Here is a 22,985-nt window from a genome sequence, read left to right on the forward strand (position 1 = left end):
GATGTATTTCTAAAGTAGTGTTGTCTCTTGCAATGTGTTTCGTTGTGATTTATGCCTGTGTGGAATATCTACTTGTGAGTAATATCCACATTCTGCAGACTGATTTTTATGGTACGCTGCCTATTGGAGCTTTGTTACCAAATACATACAAGGTCACAGTTGGAAGCTTTGTGGGAAAGGAGAATTGAGTTTTAGTCAGATAAATAACATCTATCATGAGACTACTGTGTTGTTGTTTCCAGAAACTCATTTTATGTTTTTCACCGTTTGAAAAGTGGAAATGGAAAGCATACTAAGTGCCATTTTTTCACAAAATACCATTTTAGAGCTGTTGTATTCTTCATTTTCTTCTTCATGTTCCTAGATTTCTTCAAAGAGTCAAGTCATGGAGAAAATGTTTCAAATATTTATTACTAGACAGTCATTCTTTGTGCCAAACAGTGCTGCACAATGGAGTTCCAAGTACCATGTGTCAAGTTCTCCATTTAGCCTGGGATGTATTAAAGAGATAAAACGCAAGTTTATGGTGTACGGGCAGAGCTTTTTGAGCTGCGACAACTTTTGTTGTTGTAGAGAAATGAATAAGAGTAGAATAAGAGTAAGGAAGACCTTTCTTCCATAAAATTCACACAATGTAGTTCAGTCAGCTAAATCTATGAACCACATTCCATGTAATTCTAATGCATACAACTGAATTCTTTGATTTTAAAGATCCTGCTGAAACATTGTAGTCGTCACAGGCATGTAAGATCTCCAAATGCAGTGTGATCAGTGTCTCATACTCATCCATCTCAAATAGCTGTATAAAAATTCTTAGTCTTGGATAAAGGCATGGAAAAAATTTCCTAGTATTCAAAAAGTGGAAAGACAATGGCAGATGTGTGCCATGCCATACTTCATAAGAAAGACAAGTCATTAGCTGCAAAACAGAAAGGTCTATTGACAGTGTTGGAATTTCTTCTCCAACAGCACAGGAAGCCCTACAGTAAACTTCACAGCATCCAATTCCTATTGTGGAGTTTTGTAAAAAACAGAGGTGAATACAGAGAGATTTTTTCTTGAAATTGTTACTCTCATGTAAAAATCTAAAAGAAATCGGAAATGATTTTTGTTGACCATGGTTCTACTAGTTGAAATGTTACTATTCTATTTTTGTACTTGTATTATGATGAATAAAATGTAGTACCTGTGTATTAATGGCACTGGCAGGAGGGGGGGGGGGGGCTTCATATTGGCACTTAAACTGTCAGTTTCCTGGAATGGCACTTAGAATGTTGTTAATAAATTATTTATTTTCTAATATGTCATTTTATTTTTAGCAGCGATGAGGTCGGCAACATAAGTCTGCAGTATCAGAATTTCTGTTTAGGTGCAATAAGTTATGCACAAAAAGTGATTTCTTTTTATTCACCTCGCAAATGTGAGATTTGACACAATCTTTCCAATTTCCACTCTTCATTTGTCCAAATAAAATGCAGAGGATATTTTTAAAACATAATAATCACAACATTTATATAGTCAGCTGCTGTTAGTATGTTAATACCCGTAATGATACTACAAAGACATGGAACAGGTAGCTGGTAATAACCTAAAGGAGGCAAAATTCCAGTACTGACAATATACACATTTAAAAGTGAAAAAATTGTCCCTAGTTCGAAGAAATATTAGTTTCTTCCTCAAGGAGGAAAGAGTGATGTTGGGGAAGGTTAGAAAAGAAGGGGCAATTTGTTCTGTGCCCAAAAGGAGAGGGATCCACTAGTAAGTACTCACCTCCATGAAATTGTTGTTTATAATAAAGCAGATGGTGTAATGAGGGTAACTCACATTTGACTTGAAGATATGTAATTCATTGCAGCTGGTGCTCCAATGATGTTTCACATGACAGATCCTGCTGGCTCAATAGTCTCTTTAATGTGTTGTCGTAGTTAATCGATAGGTTTGGTTATAAATTTCACCTCTGTTTTTTTTGGCATGCGGGGGCAGTGTATGTGCTCCATTGTTGACAGTTTTTTTGACAAATCCACCGGGATGTGACAGAAGTCATTGATGCCAATATTGCTTTTTCACAAAGACGTATCCACTCCTTGTTATCTATGAAACTTTAGCCTGTACTAGTGTCAGGTGGTTAGTTTCATTTGTGGATAGGTGTTTTGGCAGATAGTACTTACACCCGTGGTTTCAGTTGCTGTTCCTTTTATTGAAAATAAAGAAGTTTTGAGAATGTCATCAAGTTTTTGTACAGTTGTGTTAGCAGTTTCTTACACATTCATGTGAGTGGCTACTTGTGGGTCTTCAGGTGCATAATTGTATTGTGTGTGTGTATTGTGGAGCATTGCTAATGATTCATCAAACATTGTTCTGTGTGACTTGCAAACATTCTAGTGATATTTACACCCAGACTGAAGCAGTAATAAATAATGAATGATCTAAGGAATCGTCTCGATGTCCCATACTCCTGTTAAGTGTTCTTTGTTCTTTGAATGCTGAACTGGTGTAGTGTGATCTGATTGCAGTGTCAGTAGTCTTACAGGTGCCATACTTCACGTTTCCTAACATGCCATGTTTCTAACTAAAGCAGGAAATTTTTCTTAGTACTGTAGATGTTTGATAGCTAACAGTCACTGTACTATTGACTTAATCAGCATTGTGTTGTTTGTTGCTTAGAATTCATTAATGTCGAGGTTAAATGGAAGCGACTTTAGGGTGTTTCCTTGAGGTGTAGGCTTGTGTTGTGTTGTCTGTTTGCCTGAAACTCTTATCTTGAAGGTACCGTCAGTGGTATATTAGTGAAAATGAATGAATAAATAAGATATAGAAGTCTGGAGGGCAACCTAGTGTTGCTCAACTTGAGTAGAGTGTTCATGGTTGTGCCAAGTACATAGAAAGCGTTTTAGATATTCAGAAGCTAACTCCTATTTTCTTACTGATATTGTACCTGTATGTAATGACTCATTACGTGTAGTAGTTCTCGAATGCCTGTTATGATCTCTCCTCCTTCTCTGGTATGGATTACTTGGAAGTCACTCCTAGCACATATTTGCCTGCCCATAATGGTTCCATTGAGCCATGAAGTAGTCTCCCCCTCCTCCATCCCTCCTCATCTGACTCTACTCCGACCTCCCCCTGGCTGTACTCCGACCTCCCCCTGGCTGTACTCCGACCATAAGTTCCTGCCTTATGAGTGTAGGATCAGTAAGGAATACTCCCTTCAAGTTTGTGTGAAGCAGTGTGAAGAAAATGTCCAGAATTGTGACAAAATCACTTGTGGATTTTGCATTGTGATAATGCTCCCACTCACACCTGTATGTTTTTTTGTGATTTTTTGGGCAAGAAACAAAACAGTTACATTGCCTCGGCCACTGTATCCACCAGACATGGCACCTTGTGACTCCTGTCTATTGCCGAGGCTGAAGAGAACCATGAAAGGACATTGTTTCGCAACTATTGCTGACATAAAAACAATCACAGGAGGAGCTGAAAACCAAAAAGTTCAAGAAGTGCTTCTCATATTGGATAAAGTGCTAGAATAAGTGTGTTATATCTGAGGGGGATTACTTTGAAAGGGACAAAGTTGATGTTGTTGGAAAAATGAAGATAATTTAAGAAAAACAAAATTTCTTGTGGTTTTTTTTTTTTTTTAAAAAATCACACCTCGTACACAGTTGCAAAAGAAATTTATTGTAACTTTTTCTGCATTTTTGAAGTTCAAAGTGAGAGGGAATATATTATCATTTTTCACGCATTTGAAGACAACTTCAGGACTGTGGTGATTATTGTAAAATTATAGTTTTTTTTTTTTAGGTAACTTCGGTGATAGCATTTGCATTATACTTGAAATTCTGCTGTTACAAAATAAACAGTCCAACCCTAAAATTAGGTTCTTTTTGCAGTTCCGCAGATAACATCTCCCAAGTCACGCAACATAAAGCAGCAGCAGCAGCAGCAGCCGCCGCCGCAGCAGCAGCAGCAGCAGCAGCAGCAACAGCAACAACAGGCTCCGCCACCACCCCCTTCAGCCCAACATCAGCATCAACCACATCAACCACCTCAACAACCACCGCCACCACCACCACAACAACAACAGCAACCACAGCAGCCACCACCCCCACCCCCACCACAGCAACAGCAGCAAGCACAACACAGTCCTACACAACAGCAAGCACCACATCTTAAATTTGGTGCTTACCAAGGTGTTTCACAAGCTCCCGGCCAACTGGTATGTTGCTGAATTATTTTATAAATGTTACTGTTTGGATAATCTTCATAAAAAAACTTTCCAAATATTATGTTTCAAGTAAAATAGTGACATGTCATGCTTCTTTTACTCCTACTTATCATCAGGGAATGTGCAGCATACTGGTTGAGTCACTCTTATGGTCATTACCAAATTGCTAGTGCACTCGTTGCAGGCTGAAGGCACAACCAAATGTTCACATTCATGGTGAAGTTATTGCCCCCTCCCTCCATTCACAAAATGGGTCAGCCTGCTGATACACAGTGAAGCGCCAAAGAAACTGGTATAGGCACGCATATGCAAATACAGGGTGTTTATAAATGAATATTGGGGTTTTAACACTTCATAATATTTATTATATTAAACTTACAGTTATAAATGATATGTCAAAGCCCGCATCTCGTGGTCGTGCGGTAGCATTCTCGCTTCCCACGCCCGGGTTCCCGGGTTCAATTCCCGGCGGGGTCAGGGATTTTCTCTGCCTCGTGATGGCTGGGTGTTGTGTGATGTCCTTAGGTTAGTTAGGTTTAAGTAGTTCTAAGTTCTATGGGACTGATGACCATAGATGTTAAGTCCCATAGTGCTCAGAGCCATTTTGATATGTCAATTGAAACCGCAACTCAAACAGTTTTACAAAGAACCTTATAAATGTTCAATGTGAGCACTGTTTGTCACACGGCACACATCAAGTCTTTAGCAGAGTTCTTCCCAGATGTTGATAAGTGTGTTTTCAGTGATTGTAGCAACAGCTGCTTCAATCCAGTTTCTTAATTCAGGGAGGTCTGCTGGTAACAGAGGCACATACGCACGATTCTTGATGAAGCCCCAAAGCATGGCATTAGGTCAGGTGAACATGGAGGCCATGCAAAGCAAGCCCTGTCATTGGGCCCATTGCGGCCTATCCAGTGCTTGGGTACAGTGAAGTTCAACCAATCGCATACTTCGCTATGCCAGTGAGGTGGTGCACCATCTTGCTGGAAAACGAAGTTCTCTGGCTCATCTTCTTCCAACTGAGGGAAGAGCCATTGCTCTAGTGTATCAAGGTAAGAAGTGCCAGTTAAAGTAGGTTCACCAAAAAAGAAAGACCCATAAACTTTCTGCCGGGATACAGCACAAAAACAGTCACTTTAGGGGAATCTCGTTGCATTTGTACCACCTTGTGAGGATTTTCTGAGCCCCAGATGTGCATATTGTGAGTGTTAACTAAGGTGAAAGGTCGATTCATCACTGAAGACAACATGATCCAGAAAATCTTCATCATGAAACATCATTTTGTTTGTGAAGTTGGCACATAATCCATGGTCTTCCGGCTTCAGAGCCTGTAATAATTGTAAACGGTAAGAATGTAGTTGTACGTGTTTTCTTAAAACTTTCCAAACAGTTAACATGGTAACTTGTAATTCACGACCAGCCTTCCAGACTGATTTCTTTGGGCTACGAGTGAACAACTTTCTCACTCGCTCATCAGTCTCTTCACTAACTCTTGGTTGTCCTGTGCTCTTCCCTTTACAAAGGCAGCCGGTATCTTCAAATTGATCATACCATCTGCGAATGTTGTTATCACTAGGAGGACCACAAGTGAACTTCAACTGGAATGCACGTTGCACAGTAACTACAGATTCGGTCTTTGCAAACTGCAAAACACAACACACTTTGTGTTCACTAGTCGCCATCTTCGCTACTACCGCTGTCTAGCGGATTGTAGTGGAAACAATGAGTGCTGCGCATGCGCACTGGTGCCAAACACCACTGTTTGAGTTGCTCTTTCATTTGATATATGATTTGTAACTGTAAGTTTAATGTAATAAATATTATAAAGCATTAAAACCCCAATATTCATTTATAAACACCCTGTACATAGATACGTAAAAAGACAGAATACATTGCTGTGATCAGCAATCTCTATGTAAGACAACAAGTGTCTGGCACAATTGTTAGATCGGCTGCTGCTGCAATGGCAGGTTATCAAGATTTAAGTGAGTTTGAACGTGGTGTTAGTCGGCACATGAGAGATGGGACACAGCATGTCCAAGGTAGCAATGAAGTGGGGATTTTCCCGTACAACCATTTCATGAGTGTACCGTGAATATCAGGAATCCTGTAAAACATAAAATCTTCAACATCGCTTTGGCCTGATAAAGATCCTGCAACAGTGGGACCAACGATGTCTGAACAGAATTCTTCAACATGACAAGAGCAACCCTTTCGCAAATTCTTGCAGATTTCGATGCTAGGCTATCAACAAGTGACAGCGTATGAACCATTCAATGAATCATCATCAATATGGGCTTTTGGAGCTGAAGGCCCACTCATGTACCCTTGATGACTGTACAACACACAGCTTTATGCCTCGCCTGGGCTCGTCAACACAGACATTGGACTGTTGATAACTGAAAACATGTTGTCTGGTCAGACGAGTCTAGTTTCAAATTGTATCGAGCAGGTGGAGGCTCTGAGCACTATGGGACTCAACTTCTGAGGTCATTAGTCGAGCAGGTGGACGTGTGTGGGTATGGAGACAACCTCATGAATCCATAGATTCTGCACGTCAGGAGGGGACTGTTCAAGCTGGTGGAGGCTCTGTAATGGTGTGGGGCGTGTGCAGTTGGAGTGATATGGGGCCCATGATATGTCTAGATACGACTCTGACAGGTGACAGATACGTAAGCATCCTGTCGTCTGATCACGTGCATCCATTCATGTCCATTGTGCATTCCAATGGACTTGGGCAATTCCAGCAGGACAGTGCAACACCCCACTTGCCCAGAATTGCTACAGACAGGCACTATGAAACACCCTTCTGAGTTTAAATGTTTCCGCTGTCCACCAAACTCCACAGACATTAACATTATTCGGCATATCTGAGATGCTCTGCAATGTGCTGTCGAGTTGTCCACCCCCTCGTACTCTTACAGATTTATGGACGGGATTCATGTTGCCAGTACCCTCCAGCACTACTTCAGTATTAGTCGAGTCCATACCATGTCGTGTTGCGTACTGCATGCTCACGGGGCCCTACATAATATTAGGCAGGTGTACCAGTTTCTTTGGCTCTTCGGTGAACCATGAGCTCGTGGACTAGAGGATTTGTTCAGTTGTTGTAAACTGTTGTAACATCACTCACTATTACACTAATGTCACCTGCAGATAACATGATCTTAGCTGCAGTTTCTGAGGTCTGTATGTCATTTGCATAAATAAAGAACAGAAGGGAGCCTTGCACACTACCCTGTGTTATAACTGTTTTGGCTTTCTTTGCATCAGAAACTAAGCTGATTTTATGGTAAGAATGATAAGATTGAGCTGATGTGATTTCCACAATCTGTGATAATATTTTTCATATATGATTGAAAAAACTTGTTTTTCCTCCCTTTTATCCCAATTTCTTCCACATTATCTAAAAGAATTTCATGAGTAACAGCGTTGAAAACCTTAGAAAGATCTAAATTTAACACCTACAACACTATTGTTGTTTTCAAAATTTCTAATTATTTCATCTGTGTAAGACATTATTGCTGATCCTGTACTTGTACCTGTTTGAAGGTCATATTGATCACTATTGAGGAGCTTGTGGCTGTTTATGTACTTCGGTATTTATTGTTCCATTAATCTCTCAAATACTTTAGAGAATCCTAAGAGGTGTGATACGGGTCAGTAATTTTCAACATAAAAGTCTGTTACCACATTTGAATAAAGGTATCACTTTCGGAATTTTTAGTCTTTGAGGAAATCATCCTCCAGTAAATGAAAAATTACCGATGTCAGTCAATGGCTTTGAAATTTCTGAATCTGCGAACATTTTTCATTTGAGGCTTCTAATCACCATTGCTACTTTATGTTCATTAATTGGAACAAACCTCGTGCTGTATCCAGGTGCATAATACTTACTTTTGTCTTGAGTTGTGAAATTCAAGCTTAGTGTTGTGGAAGGATTTACAAACTAATCATTTACTAATTTGGAGGCCTTTTTTGCTAATATTAATGTTACCAGTGTTTGTAAACGTTGTTTCCTGCTTAGTGTGTGTGTTCTGTATTTCACTGTTTACAATTGCCTCAATTGGAGGCCTATTTTCTGCAATTAGAAACTTGGATTACAGCACTCCGGTATGTTACACACAACTGTGTTACACACTAAAATTTGGAGCCTTTTAGAGGCAGAGGGTTGCAACTTGCATCAGTTACACAGGAAAGACGACCAAGTAAATATCCACATCATCTAACAGAATAAAGAAACTGTGGGACATAACTTCGTAGTTACTGTTAATTAATTATGCAAGCATCATTCTCCCAAGCATTCAGACTCTCACTCTTTCAATTGAGTAATAGCATAATGGCTTTGGCAGCAACTTTTGTAGTTGTGCTGTCATCCATAAATAATAGTTTCCTGACCTCTTTATATGCAGTATGTTATGTAGAAAATAAATTTGTGTTATCTATATTTTTGAAATTCATGAGGGTGGTTTTTTTAGCCCTTTCAGCAAGCTGCAAGAGCTCAGCTTAATATAGGAGTAAGAGCTGGTATGCCGCCACCTGCAGCACCCATATACCCACCTCCCATTCAGAGACCTGTGGCTTATTCTCAAGGAGGTGGTGTATCTGCCAATAGTATGATGGGAGGTAGGCCCCGTCAGCAGCTAACTCAGCAGCTACCGCCGCCGCCACCACAACCGCCGCAACAATTACAGCATCCCCACCACCCACCACCACCACCACCACCACAGCAGCAACAACAGCACCAGCATCCACATACACACCAGCACCAGCAGCATTCACAGCCACCACAAGAACCAAGGCAACATCACCAACAGCAGCAGGAACAGCAGCAAAGGCAGGATCAACAACGCCAAAAGCAACACGAGCAAAGGCAGCAACAGCAGCAGCAACAGCAGCAGCAGCAGCATCAACAGCAGCAGCAGCAGCAGCATCAACAGCAAGAACAGCAGCAGCAGCGTCAACAAGAGCAACGCCAGCAGGAGCAACAACGACCCCAGATGCAATCTGCTACCACACAGCAGCCTCAAGCACATGGTGCCACTGCTAGAGGACAGAGTGCTGGCAAGCAGCCACCTAGTGCTACAGGACAGGCATATTACACATCACATGGTATGGCTGTTCTTCCTTGTCTAAAAAATAATTGATAGTATAGAATTGACTGAAAAAGATTAAATTGTAAATGTATTGTTGACACTATAAGGTCTGTTTCCTATTGTTTATGTATAGTATTATTTGAGACCGTGATTGTGGACTTGCCCATGTGCCACAAAGAGCATAGACAACTGCCTATAAGCCATACTCAGCCTTAATGGTGTATCAGAATATAAGTCATTAATCTGCCACCCAGGCTCAGTCCGGATCTCTTTCACCATCTTGTCTCACAACCTATCACAATTCACCTTAACCTATACATGCAGGTATATTGAAATCATAAGATCCATCTCAGAACCACCTGAACTTCAAATAAAATTCTGTGTTAAACCTCCATTAATCCCATTCTAAGTATGGGAATGGTATGAAAACCAATAATTTGTCACTTTATGATTTGGTTACAGAAACTGTTCACAGCATGACGAATCGATTGAAATTTCTTCTTTGTTCACAAAAATCTTTGTACTTGAAATAGAAATTAAACTGGACAATTAAGAGAAGTGCTTTAAAAGATTGAATAAATAACAGTTCCAGTTGTATTAAATGCTGTTTAACATAACTGTTTTTGGCCCCTATCCCATTATCTAATGATGGTGAATTATTTAATACACCAGGGGGCTCATGTTTCTTCCGTCCAACTGAGAATCACAGGTGCTAATCTGCTCGCGCGCGCGCGCGGGTGTGTGTGTGTGTGTGTGTGTGTGTGTGTGTGTGTGTGTGTGTGTGTGTGTGTGTGTGCGCGTGTGTGTGTGTGCGCGCGTGTGTGTGTGTGTGTGTGTGTGTGTGCGCGCGTGTGTGTGTGTGTGCGCGTGTGTGTGTGTGTGCGCGTGTGTGTGTGCGCGTGTGTGTGTGTGTGTGTGTGTGTGCGCGCGTGTGTGTGTGTGCGCGCGTGTGTGTGTGTGCGTGTGTGTGTGTGTTTGGCATAGATCTTGTTTTCTTAGTACTCAGGCAGCCAGTCCAGATCAAGATGACGACACAAGGTCTCTGACACCTTGGGTTCATTTTTATTGATCCATGTTGGTATGCTTGCCCAGCATTCACCAATTGTAAGTAGAGGTGCAGTGGGTGTAATAATAAGTTCCCTATCTCTGCTCTTAATACCTTCAAGCAGAGCATTTAAGCCTTGGACTGCCTGATATTCATAGGCTTCGTAAATGCATATTTAGCTCTAAACAGACACAGCAGCCTTACAAGGGAACTTCCCCATCGCACCCCCCTCAGATTTAGTTACAAGTTGGCACAGTGGATAGGCCTTGAAAAACTGAACACAGATCAATCGAGAAAACAGGAAGAAGTTGTGTGGAACTATGAAAAAAATTAGTAAAATATACAAACTGAGTAGTCCATGCGAAGATAGGCAACATCAAGAACACTAGGAGTCAAGGAGCACCGTGGTCCCGTGGCTAGCGAGAGCAGCTACGGAACGAGAGGTCCTAGGTTCGAGTCTTCCCTCGAGTGAAAAGTTTAATTTTTTATTTTCAGTTTATGTGACAAACTCTTATGTTTTCATCACTTTTTTGGGAGTGATTATCACATCCACAAGAAAACCTAAATCGGGCAAGGTAGAAGAATATTTTTACCCATTCGCTAAGTGTACAAGTTAGGTGGGTCCACAACATATTCCTGTCATGTGACGCACATGCCGTTACCAGTGTCGTATAGAATATATCAGACGTGTTCTCCCGTGGAGGAATCGGTTGACCTATGACCTTGCGATCAAATGTTTTCGGTTCCCATTGGAGAGGCACGTCCTTTCGTCTATTAATCGCACGGTTTTGCGGTGCGGTCGCAAAACACAGACGTTAAATTTATTGCAGTGAACAGAGACATCAGTGAACGAACGGACAGATCATAACTTTGCGAAAATAAAGAAAGTAAAATTTTCAGTTGAGGGAAGACTCGAACCAAGGACCTGTCGTTCTGTAGCTACTCACGCTAACCACAGGACCACGGCGCTCCTGAGCTCATATTGGCCTTGATGTTGCCTATCTTGCACATGGACTACTCAGTTTCTATATTTTACTAATTTTTTTCATTGTTCCACAAAACTTCTTCCTGTTTTCTCGATTGATCTGTGTTCAGTTTTTCAAGGCCTATCAACTGTGCCAACTTATAACTAAATCTGAGGGGAGTGTGATGGGGAGGTTCCCTTGTTAGAATTGTTTAAGATATATCAGTCTCAGATGAAATATCCTTCATAAGTGAGAAGTGCATAGGCAGGAAACTGAGATTTGATCACACATTGGAACTCATCAGTTTATGGTTCCCCGTGAAGTCAGCAGAGCTAAAGTTGAACTGAGATATGAATGACAGGGCTGCAGTTGTTTTTTCTTGTAACACTGTCTAAATCAGGCTATTCCAGCCGAAGCTCTCCCTGCTACGTGGAGCATTGTCACTTGATGTGAAGAGTCAAATGTGACAGCACAGCAGAGCCTATTGAACTGGCGGCTGCACCATAGGTGATGGCTGACCTCATACTCTTAGCTGCGAAAATGTAGCATCATGCTACGATGTGGAAATAGGAAGTGAAGGAAATTAATAAAAAAGAGCAGTTTTAAAAATATTGGATACGTTGTTTACAGGGCTAATGAAATTTGACATTCTCGTTTTAGAACAAGAGGAACTATCAGGCATCATTGGTGGGTCCTGAAGAAAGGATCATTCTTTGTTCCTTTTTAGAAAAGCTGCTCACAACAGTATGTAGGCCCAAACTTGCTCAAGATTTGTGTGCACCCTGGGAATTTTTGCTGTAATGAATGATACCACCATAACAGGTTGACAGATTGAGTGTAGTGTAGTATGTCTTTTAGCAAAGTTGACTTTTGAAACTCTGTTAACATGTAAATGGAGTGACAGTGGTAAATCATATAGTGAAACTGAGAAAGGAGTAATGAATAATTTCATTTCCATTTCCAAAATGGTGTACTCTCAGAATCATATTTTGAAAGAAACAATAAGCTGCTTTATCTTGGTGTGGTAGTTGCCCAAGCTGGTACCTTGAGGAAATTAGTTGCTCATTTGCCCCTCATACAAACCTAATTTGTTTGTTTGTGTGTGTGTGTGTGTGTGTGTGTGTGTGTGTGTGTGTGTGTGTCAATTATTATCTGCTCTGTGCCCTGCAGGGTTTGAGACGTATAATTGTGTCAAATATGAGCACTGAGTATGATGTCCATTTTAAATCTTCCAGTGCATTTCTTCCCTGTTCATTTAGAGGAGGATAGAATACATCAAGAACTTTCCTCAGAGTAGTATGTTCAAAACTCTGCTTTTATATCTGTTAGGAATCCATTGCATTGGTGGTGATTTACACCATGATGCTAAACAAAATTCACCCATTTGACCACAGCTTTCATTAGATGGCCAAATTCCATTGTTTCAGCACACACTGCCTCTTTGTGAATAAAGCATCTTCTGAATTTATTTTTTAAATGAGAAGCAAAACCCTTGTGACAAACTATCATTCATTGGGCACTATCTGTGGCTACGAAATGGAGCTTGTGACACAGAAAATTAATATTTTCCACTGCTTAATAAACTGTTTTAAAATGTCTTTTCCTGTTGCAGTGTAATTGAGTACTATTACAGCTTAATGTTCTCAGTTACTTGCAGCTCCATATCATTACCAAAGCTCCATATCATTACCATACAGAAATATTGAAACTGGATCACAGTGTAATGTATCTGTGCTCTCTTCAAATGTGATTGAAAATGCAATAAAGCTATCATCTTTTTTCCTGAGCCTTGTGTCAAAATCTGCCGTTGTGTCCAGGAATTGACAAGTGGCTGTTTGCTTGAAAGGCAAAAACTATCAGTTGGCTGCAGCTCCCTTGGAAACAAACATTCTGCAACAACTACCATATATAATTTTACAAGAGGTCCCATTGAAAATGGGTTGCCACTTGCTGCTATAATTTGAGTGACTTTGCAGCTTTGTCATACAAACGTCTCACTTGCATTTTCTTCACTGAAAAGTACAAATGCATTGCAGTACATGAACTACTGCTTCATATTTCTACAACTTCTGTACAAAGAATTCTCTTTTTACATCATTCTGAAGTCTGGCTACTAGCTATATGCTAACTGTGTGCTTCACCTTGTATCTACATGAAGGTGTGTGTAATGACTGTATTTTGTGACATACGAGGCACTGTGATCATCCATCCCTCTCAATAATAGAAATGTCGTCTCCAATTCAGCCATACAGCTGCCATGACTAACCATAATTGTTACTGTCTCAATATAGCTTCTTGCATCAGTTACAGCTTTGTGCAGCCAGGGGCAGTGAGTTCACTTTCCCCCACTACATAGGCTTGAACCACTGCAATGAGCACTCCTGTTCGGTGGAGCATTGTTGAAACAGCCTGGTCTAAATGGCACAGTTGCCTATCTACTACAGCTGCACCAGTACTTTACAAGCCACCATACTGTGTGTGGTGGAATGTACTTCTAGTAACACTGATTGCCCTGTTCCACTCACGAATGGTGGGTGGGAAGAATGATTGTCAGTGATCCTCTGTACTAGCTATAATTTTCTCATTGTGTTAATTTTGCGAGATGTATGTGGGAAGAAGTAATACGTTGTCTAACCACCTTTCTTTGTAATGCTCTCGAGCCAACCAAATGACCCATCAGTCCCACCTGGTAAGGATCCCAGATTGATGAACAATACTCAACAATTAGCTGAACAAGTGCCTGGTAAGCCATATCACCTGTGGATAAGTTAAATTTCATTAAGATTCTTCCTGTGAATCTAAAGTCTGGCATCTGCTTTTTGAGCTACTTGTTTCGTGTCATCATCCCACTTACGGTCACTATGGATAGTTACTCCTAGATACGAGGTGCGGCTAGAAAAAAACCGGACTGATGCTGGAAAAAACATTTATTTACAATTATTTACAATTTCATGTTATCTCCTTCAATGTACTCTCCTCCTCGGTCTCTACACCGCTCCATACGAATTTTCCACTGTTCATAGCAATGCTGCAGATCATTTTCGGTAAGTCCATACATTACTTCCGTCGCTTTTTCTTTTACTCCTTCAACAGTCTCAAATCTAGTTCCTTTCAAAGCTGACTTGACTTTAGGGAAAAGAAAAAAGTCACAGGGGGCCAAATCAGGTGAGTAGGGTGGATGATCTAAGATGCGAATGTTGTGTTTTGCCAAAAACGTCTTCACTGACAACGCACTGTGAGCTGGGGCATTGTCTTGGTGAAGGATCCATGACTTTTTTCTCCACAAATCGTTCCGTTTTCTCTGTACTCGCTCACATAGGGTAGCCAGGACGCTAATGTAGTAATGCTGATTGACTGTTTGTCCCTCTGGTACCCAATCAATGTGCACAATCCCTTTGATGTCAAAAAAAAACAATCATCATTGCCTTGAATTTCGATTTTGACATTCGTGCTTTTTTTTTTGTCGTGGAGAACCAGGAGTTTTCCAATGCATCGATTGGCGTTTAATTTCAGGATCGTAAGTAAAAAACCACGATTCATCGCAAGTAATAACATTTTGTAAGAAGGTGGGATCACTTTCAATGTTTTCCAGGATGTCAGAACAAATCGTTCTTCGGCATTCCTTCTGTTCAATTGTGAGACACTTTGGAACCATTTTTGAACACACTTTGTTCATGTTGAAACTTTCATGAAGAATCTGCCTAACACTTTCCTTGTCAACTCCTGTTAACTCAGACACTGCTCTGATTGTTAAACAGCGATCTTGTCGAACAAGTTTACCGATTTTTTCAATGTTTGCATCAGTTTTTGCTGACAATGGTCTGCCAGTGCGAGTGTCATCACTGGTGTCTTCGCGGCCATCTTTAAATCGTTTAAACCACTCAAACACCTGTGTTCGCGATAAACAATCATCGCCGTACACTTGTAACATTACAAACGTTTCACTTGCAGATTTTCCTAGTTTGAAACAAAATTTGATGTTAACACGCTGTTCTTTCTGTACACTCAACATTTTCCGACGCACAGACAAAATGTCAACTACTTAAAACAGACGCCACGGGCAGACTGAGTGCAGGAGGCAGATGAAACTCGAGCAGTAGGCGGGGCGAGGGTCACGTGACAGGCCACGCGACTTTCAGCCTTATTGCATTCGTTTTATTGTTTCACCAGTACTAGTCCGGTTTTTTTCTAGCCACACCTCGTATTTTATGGTGGAGACTGTTTGCAGCAATTTGTCATCGATAGTGAAGTTGTACAGTAGTGCATTTCTTTTCCCATGTATGGGCAATATCTTACATTATTTACATTTAGAGACAACAGTGAGAGCCTCCACCATTCATCAATCCCCTGCTGATCATTCTGCAACCCAATACAGTCTTCTGGTGTTGGTGTTTTCTTACAGACAACAACATCATCTCCAAACAGTGTTAAAGATCTTCTGACACTTTCTGTTTAATCATTGATATATATTGTGAACTGTTACAGCCCTATCACACACTCTTGGATATTCCAGAAATTACCTTTAAATCTGTCTCTTTTGTTCAATTGAGAATGATGTGTTGAGTTCTGTCTGCAAGGTCATCTTGAATCCATTCACAAAACTGGTCCAATACTTAGTAAGCTTGTATTTTTTTCACTAACATGTGAACCCCACACATTTTATTTCTTGTGCATTTACAAAATATCCACTGCAGTGCACAGCGGAACTATTTGTGTGCTTTGGGTAAGTGAAAAATGAATTCTGAGTATAACTTCATGCAGTCCATGTAAATTTGTGTCTTTTCCTTACACCTGTTGTGACATTCTGGATTTTGTATTCACCAGAAAAGTAACTGATTTTTATTTTCACCTGATCTGCCTTTGCCTTATATCCCATGAAGATGGTTCATGGCTGAAACCGGTAGATGTTAAGGTTCAAATAAAAATAGCTGATGGTTGAAATGCATTTTTTATTTTTGTTTTATTTTATTTTATTTTTTTGATAACGTAACAGCTATAGAATGTCTCCTAACCGAAATATTGTACAGTTATTGTTCTGGAATAAAGGCACCATGTTCCCTTTGCTGTTTGAAACTACTTTCTGTAGTATTGTCACTTGGCAGTGTCCTACATTTCAGAAAATGGAGGGAGTTTAAAAACCCATATTGTTATTTACAAGTTTTGTAGCACAGTATGCCCTTTTCAAATAAATTTGCAAAATGCAACTTAAGAGTTTTGAAACCTTAATGGTTCATCCAGTATGTTCCATATAATCCTAAACATGGTTTTGCCCCTTTCCCACTATAAGAATATTACTTTGTTTATACTGTTTCATTTACAGTCCTTCACCATTTAGATGTCAATTTTATATTGTTGCACTAAGTATATCACCGAATGCCATTTCCAAAATGTAGATCGTGTTGCAACTTGCAATTGTGGTATATGTTTAGAGATATACTAATACAAATTATAAAAAGTATGGGTACTGTTTCAGATGTGTAAATGGTTTTCTCTCTTTTATTTATTGAAAAACTTTGATGTGCTTATCCTATTAAGTATTGAACTGATAGAGTTAGACATTCGTGTTTTCATAACAGCTACTTTGGTTTCAGGTCTTGCAGTGGAAAACAGTGATGGGAAATCAAGTAGTGATTCTGAGGGCAAAGTATGTGAGAACAGTAACACAGGTGGTAGTGGTGGTAATGGTAAACCTAAATCCAGTGCTGGGCTGGGGCATAGTCAGGGAGATCAAAAACTGCCAGCTGATGGACGAAAGGAAGAAAAGCCCTCAAGTACATCTGACTGAACGTTTTGTGCAGTAATTTCATTCAGAGATATTTACTTGCATATCGTTCTTGTACAGAGTGCTCTTGGAAGTTTGATATGTTGCAGAGTTTATCAGTTTTGGTGTAGCAGTTTTCAAGCTTTTTTCCTAATAAGTCATGGTTTTTTGGACAGAAAACATTCAGTTGTATTAAAAAAAGTATTCAACTATTACAAAGACACTGAATTATTAAACAGCATGCTGGGACCATTTAGAATAAATAATAATTCTGTTGTTATTGTTATTATTGTGATTATTATTATAATTATTACCATCATTACTGATGGTGTAATTCTAACCAGCTTATGCTGTGATACAGGAAATGCAGTATTTTTGTCGTTTGTCACAATCTACATAGTAAGCACTGAGCCTGTGACCTTACATTACCATAAAAGCAAAAAAAAAAAAAAAAAAAAAAAAAAAAAAAATTGCACTCTGACAGCTGCCCAGTTAATCTGCAGTGAGGAAGTGGATGGTGTAAATAAAATCTCTGAAATATCAGTAGTGCCGATTTGTGTCAAGCACCAGTGTGGCAAAGCTTTTCAGTGAAATGTAAACCAAGAGCATTCCAAGTATTTCAAGTGCAGATGTTACATGAGCAGGAAACAAAAATACTGATACAAATTCATCATGGAATTGGAAGTGGACTGCATTACACAAAATATGTCAGTAAGGAACATGAAGCCATGACTTTAAGGTTGTGGAATTACTTGTGCACATTAAATGTGGAATATTTACGGCTTTCACTCTGTATTATGTTTTACGTTACATTAATACAGTAGTACATTATGGATGCATTTTTCGTCTTCTTGCTTTGTATTAAGTGTGATGTGTGTGAAAGTTGGAGGAAGTGCTGTGCTTGAACTTATAAAATGCTTGTTGAAGGAAATGTTTAGAGTATTTTTCATTATGGAAGATGTAATATTGTGTATTTGAGCAAGAATCGAGAAATACTTACACAAGTGATCCGGGTTCGTTTATTGTGAAAAAAGATTATTTTACCATATTTAATAAGAATCAATTAGTAAGATAAACTTGTATGAAACAAAGTATTATCGTGTTTGAGATTTTTAATTGTTGTTAGATTGCTGAGCCAAATATTGAAAAAGTTTGGAAATAATGAAGTGTCAAGAGTAAAGTTCAGTATATCTTACGTGGTTTGCTATCATTATGGTTGCCAAGTAAAATACCGAGCTTATGGCATTATAAATTCATAATTGCAGAGAAAGAAGGCAGTGAAAACTAATGAAATGTGGGTGCTGTAATGATTTGAAAATGGGATAACATTTCTAGGAAACTTACTGAAAATGAAAACAGCATATTGGAAATGAAGGAATGGCCAGTGAGGTTTGTCTGCAGAGCTGTATGCCACTCAGATGTAATTTTGAGCAAAGTACTATTCAGCTGAGTTAATGTGTATGCAACTAGCTTGAGAGAAAATCAAGATATTGACAATTAATGCATAGAATTATAGAGATGTTAATCATGTTGAGGAAAAAACAGTTAAGATGCCTCCTTTACTTGTGAACTTTGGTTTTGGTGTGCTTCTTGCATTAAGATAACCAGGAAAAGAACTGATATTTTCAGGCAAAATTGCAGGGAGTGTATTGCTTTTTTCCTTTGTTAAATATGAGCAATTATTCTGTTAGATTCTTAAGTAAAACTTGCTCATGTGAGCAATATCATGATGATGTGTAAAAGATGATGTACTGTACATAAAATGGCCACATCAGAAAAATTTTGCCACTTTGAGTAAGATTCTTACTTTACAACTGTGTCTTTGGTGTTGGTATGAACTGAAGTTTCTTTTTAGTTTTTTATCATTTTTGTAGTTACTGTGTGATTATACATACGGCAGTGTTGAAAATCTCTCTAGAGACTGAAGAAATAATGAACTTCAATGCAGTCTTGAATAAAAGTGTTGTTCAAGTGATTTCAGTTAATTAAAAGATATACGCAAGTTGAAGTGTTAAGTGAAACCCTGGAATAAATGATGATTTCCATTCAAGAACTCTGACAAACTGTAGTGTTTGGAACTATTCACATATTAGCTGTTTCATAAGTTAGTAAGTTTTCAGAAGCATCTACTTTAGACTTCCTCCAGGTCTGTGCTCTAGGTGTTTAATAACCCTACAGTCCTAATCTTGCCCTGCAGTGAAAGTGCTAAACTTATGTTGTGTGGTTTGTGTGTAGCAGATCTCTTGTGCTACAAAGGAACTGAAATTATCTAAGGTGCAGCACACTTCAAATTTAAACTGATTCTTTAAAAGAGACAGCTGCTATCAAAGAATTGTTCTTATAGTAGACAATTCGTTTGCTGTATATGATACTGATTTTTTCAGTCTCTGTATTGAACTGTCATTGCGTCAGCATGTTGAATTAAGTTGGATGATTTTTTTGTTGTATTCAAGTGAAATGTTATGTAAACATGAAGCTGAATATTTTAATTCACCCGAAAGAATATTTTTTAGGATTCTGAATTGATGTTCCTTTTTATTGTGGCTGATTAGTCTCAGTGTTTCAGTAAGCTTTGGGCTTATTTGCTGAACGTCAGAAGTGACATTATTGTGATCAGTTTCTTTCCTACGTAAATATGAAATAAAAAAGCTCATTTCTGTTACTCAACAATAGTGATTGAAATTTCTCGTTCTCAGTGTTGCATAATCTTAAATTTATTCTTCCACTCCTTTTTATTTTAAATGTATAGTGTTGGAAGTAAGTATAATGTAAAAATAATTTAAATCATTAACTCGTGGGTTTGATTTGTGGTGGTGGTTGCAGCTTTTTTTATGTAGTAGCACCTGTAAGATTGAAATTGCAGATCTCCACTAAAGAAGAAAGAGTTGTAATAATTTATCTTTCTTGTTGACATACTCGTACAGAACCCTTGCGGAACTTTCTATTTTAGATACATATTCATTCAGTGCAATGAGCCATGGGGGAAAAAGCACTTGATATGATTTCTATCAAAACATTCCAGTAAATTAAATTCAGTTCATATGTTGGTGCCAATCAGTATATTGGATAAACGTCTTGACTCCATTATTCAGAAACAAGGATGTTTTGCTAGTGGGTGCTTATGTGTGTAATTAAGATAGATTTTCTCTGTTAAGATTATGCAAATATTGTTTCCCTCTTAAGTCAGTGCAGTTCCAAACACTGGTTAGTACGTGTAGGTGGGACTATTGTCAAGTCTTGTCCCAGTGATGTCTGAATTGAGATTATTTGTTGTCATGTGAACTGAGCGTTTTGCAAGGTATATTTTTGTAATGAACATCGTGAGATGGTCAGAGAGAGAGAGAGAGAAAAAAGTTCATTTTCTGTTTGTATTTGATTCTACTGCGCTCGACAAAGGCAAAAACATAACTGAGAACATGCATCAAGATTATCAAAATTTTCCTTCTGGGTTATGTCTTTTAGTACATGGAAGTGTCCAATGTAGACTTCTTTAGGTGGATGTATCCGTCTACTCCAAAGAAAATCTGTTGAGGTATTATCCTGGTTAGATTCCACCTTCCCCTGCCACTGTCATGTTTCAGATGCTGGTTAATGTAAGATTGCTGCTGTATAAAACTGTTCAATCATATTAAACATTGCACCTTTAGGAAAGAAGGGAGTTACTTCAATAAGTGAGGATGATGGAGTATTGTTACAGGTTTTTATGACAGCTTCTTGTCAATGACTTGGATTGTTATATTCAGATGAGGTAGAAATCGTGACTTCTGTAATAGCTTCTATGTAATTGTAGTGTATGAGTACGCAGGCACATTTCAAAACCATAGTTCTTATTCACTGTGTATCTAATGACATGTACTTCACCCAACAATATAACAACTGTCAAAAGTTCATTCATCACCACCACTGGTTGGGTTAAAACTGTTGATTTTTGAGATGGGCTGCATCCAGTTGAATTACACTCAATTAGACTTAAAATCTATTGGCTAGTGGGCTAAGTTTACCTAACTTCTGATGGGGAAAATAATAGCAACAAATAATCATATACAGTAAAATCCTACATTAACAAAATTGCTTTTAAGGAAATCCCACTTTTAATGAACCCTGCTTTTATGGAATAAACATTAAATATTTTGCAAATTGAAGTACAGTTCTTGTGTAATGCCTTACATGTTCAAGTGAGTTTCTGATTTCTTTACATTTTATTTCAAACAGGCCACATGTTTATCGTGTGACACAGTGAATGGTAATCTATTCAATTGGTTGACATTTACGCAGATCTTAGTCAATAACTCAATTTCCCTTGCAGCTATATTGGCCAACAAATTGGAAATATATTTCTGTGTGACTTGCATCACTTGATGTGATGTCAGTCATTGAGTCTATGAACTACAAAGCATGAAAAGTGTAGTTGTTTGTGTACTGAAGTACCGAAATTATCAGTTTTACTTTTGTGGAGTTATGACCTCCACACATAGAAAGCTGCTGGTCATCCATGACATCGATGACAATCTTAACACACATTTCCGACATGGAGGAGAAATAAGATTTAACGCCGTCTACATTGTGTGGCATATTCAAAAATAAGGAAGCTTTCTTAAATGCTGAATTATAGATTCCTATGGATCCAGAAAGGAGGAACATTTGTACATATACATTCAGTAATGTCAGTTAAAGGACTGAGAAATGCAATCATTCCTATAAGCAGAAACATACTAAGGAGAAAATTTGTGAAATCATTCTGCAGATGAAAATTGAAAATTTCAGTGTATCGATCAGCTGGTTGAATCATTCTTTTAAAAAAATAAATAAATAAAAATTTTAAAAATCTTGATCTATTGTTTCTAAGTCTAGGTAGAGAAACAGAGGCTCAAGTCATAGGAAGTGTAAACTTTTGGAAGAACATTACATTGTAATGATTGTTACAAGGTTATGAGCCCAGATACATTTTCAGTGCTGATGAAACTGATTTCTTTATAATATCCTTCCTGCAAAATCATATTCCATTAAGGAAGAAAAATTTCATATAGGTAAAAAAGGTAAAGAAAGGGCGACGTCAATGTTGTGTGCAAGTAGTGATGGAAGTTAAAAGTTGCCTCCACTATTAATTCCCAGGTGTATCCAAAATGTAAAAACACGAATTTGTACTGATGAGTAAAACAGCAAACCCTGCAGAGGTCAGAAATCTTTACTACTTTTTCAGGCATTTAGATGCCAAGATGGAGTAGCAGGAGGGAATTGGACTTATTATTGGCCTATGCTCTGTACATCCCAAGGGAACATACATTCTGAGGAATGTAAATGATGTGTTCCTTCCTCAAAACTGCAAGAGTCATCTGCAGCCTCTGGACCTGAATATAACACACTGTTACAGCTGCTATGCGTATGTTTGCTAGTGCCTGCCATTCTGTAACACAACAGACTGTGTTAACTTGTTTCACAAAGGGGTCTGTGGTATGTCAGTTGCTGTTGAAGACTACATTGTTCCAGAAGAAGAATGGAGCAACAAACTGGTATTTCTGAAAATTTAACATTCATGGACATTGTTGTGATGATAACGTCCTGACTTCTATACCAGAGATTGATGCAAGCAAAATGCTTACGGAGGAACACAGGTAGGAGCTGGCAATGACAACGAGGACTACAAAAGAAGAAAAAGAGGACATTTTGTCAAGTTTCATTACTGCTGTCCAAGGAATTGATAACTCTCAGAAGTCGCTATTCCACTTTCAATGTAGATGAACTGATTCTAATTTATATCGTCCAGCTGGAGTGACAACTTCTTTCACTATACTAGGCTGATAGGAAAAACAAACAAGGTTTCTTTAAATAAAGAAAAAAATGGGAGATATGTTCGGTGAAAGGTATAGGAATTGTCTATTAGTTGCATGTAAGT

At 38.7% G+C, this 22,985-nt stretch overlaps 1 protein-coding gene across 6 annotated transcripts in view; it reads left to right on the top strand.

The window, feature by feature from the left end:
- The window catches only part of LOC124555360 (protein PRRC2C-like), a 114,735-nt gene extending 94,976 nt beyond the window's left edge, over positions 1-19,759 (top strand). For 5 of the 6 annotated variants that reach the window (XM_047129245.1, XM_047129246.1, XM_047129247.1 and 2 more), the window contains exons 23-25: positions 3,891-4,216; positions 8,704-9,337; positions 16,923-19,759. In XM_047129245.1, coding sequence (XP_046985201.1) covers positions 3,891-4,216; positions 8,704-9,337; positions 16,923-17,116 — 1,154 coding nt within the window. In that variant the 3' untranslated portion in view covers positions 17,117-19,759. Of the gene's footprint in view, positions 1-3,890; positions 4,217-8,703; positions 9,338-16,922 lie in introns of those variants that run through there. The other variant, XM_047129249.1, reaches the window with a different exon arrangement.
- Positions 19,760-22,985: the final 3,226 nt, after the last annotated feature.

The sequence above is a fragment of the Schistocerca americana genome, chromosome X (genome assembly GCF_021461395.2).
Source record: "Schistocerca americana isolate TAMUIC-IGC-003095 chromosome X, iqSchAmer2.1, whole genome shotgun sequence".
Classification (NCBI taxonomy): Eukaryota; Metazoa; Arthropoda; class Insecta; order Orthoptera; family Acrididae; genus Schistocerca; species Schistocerca americana.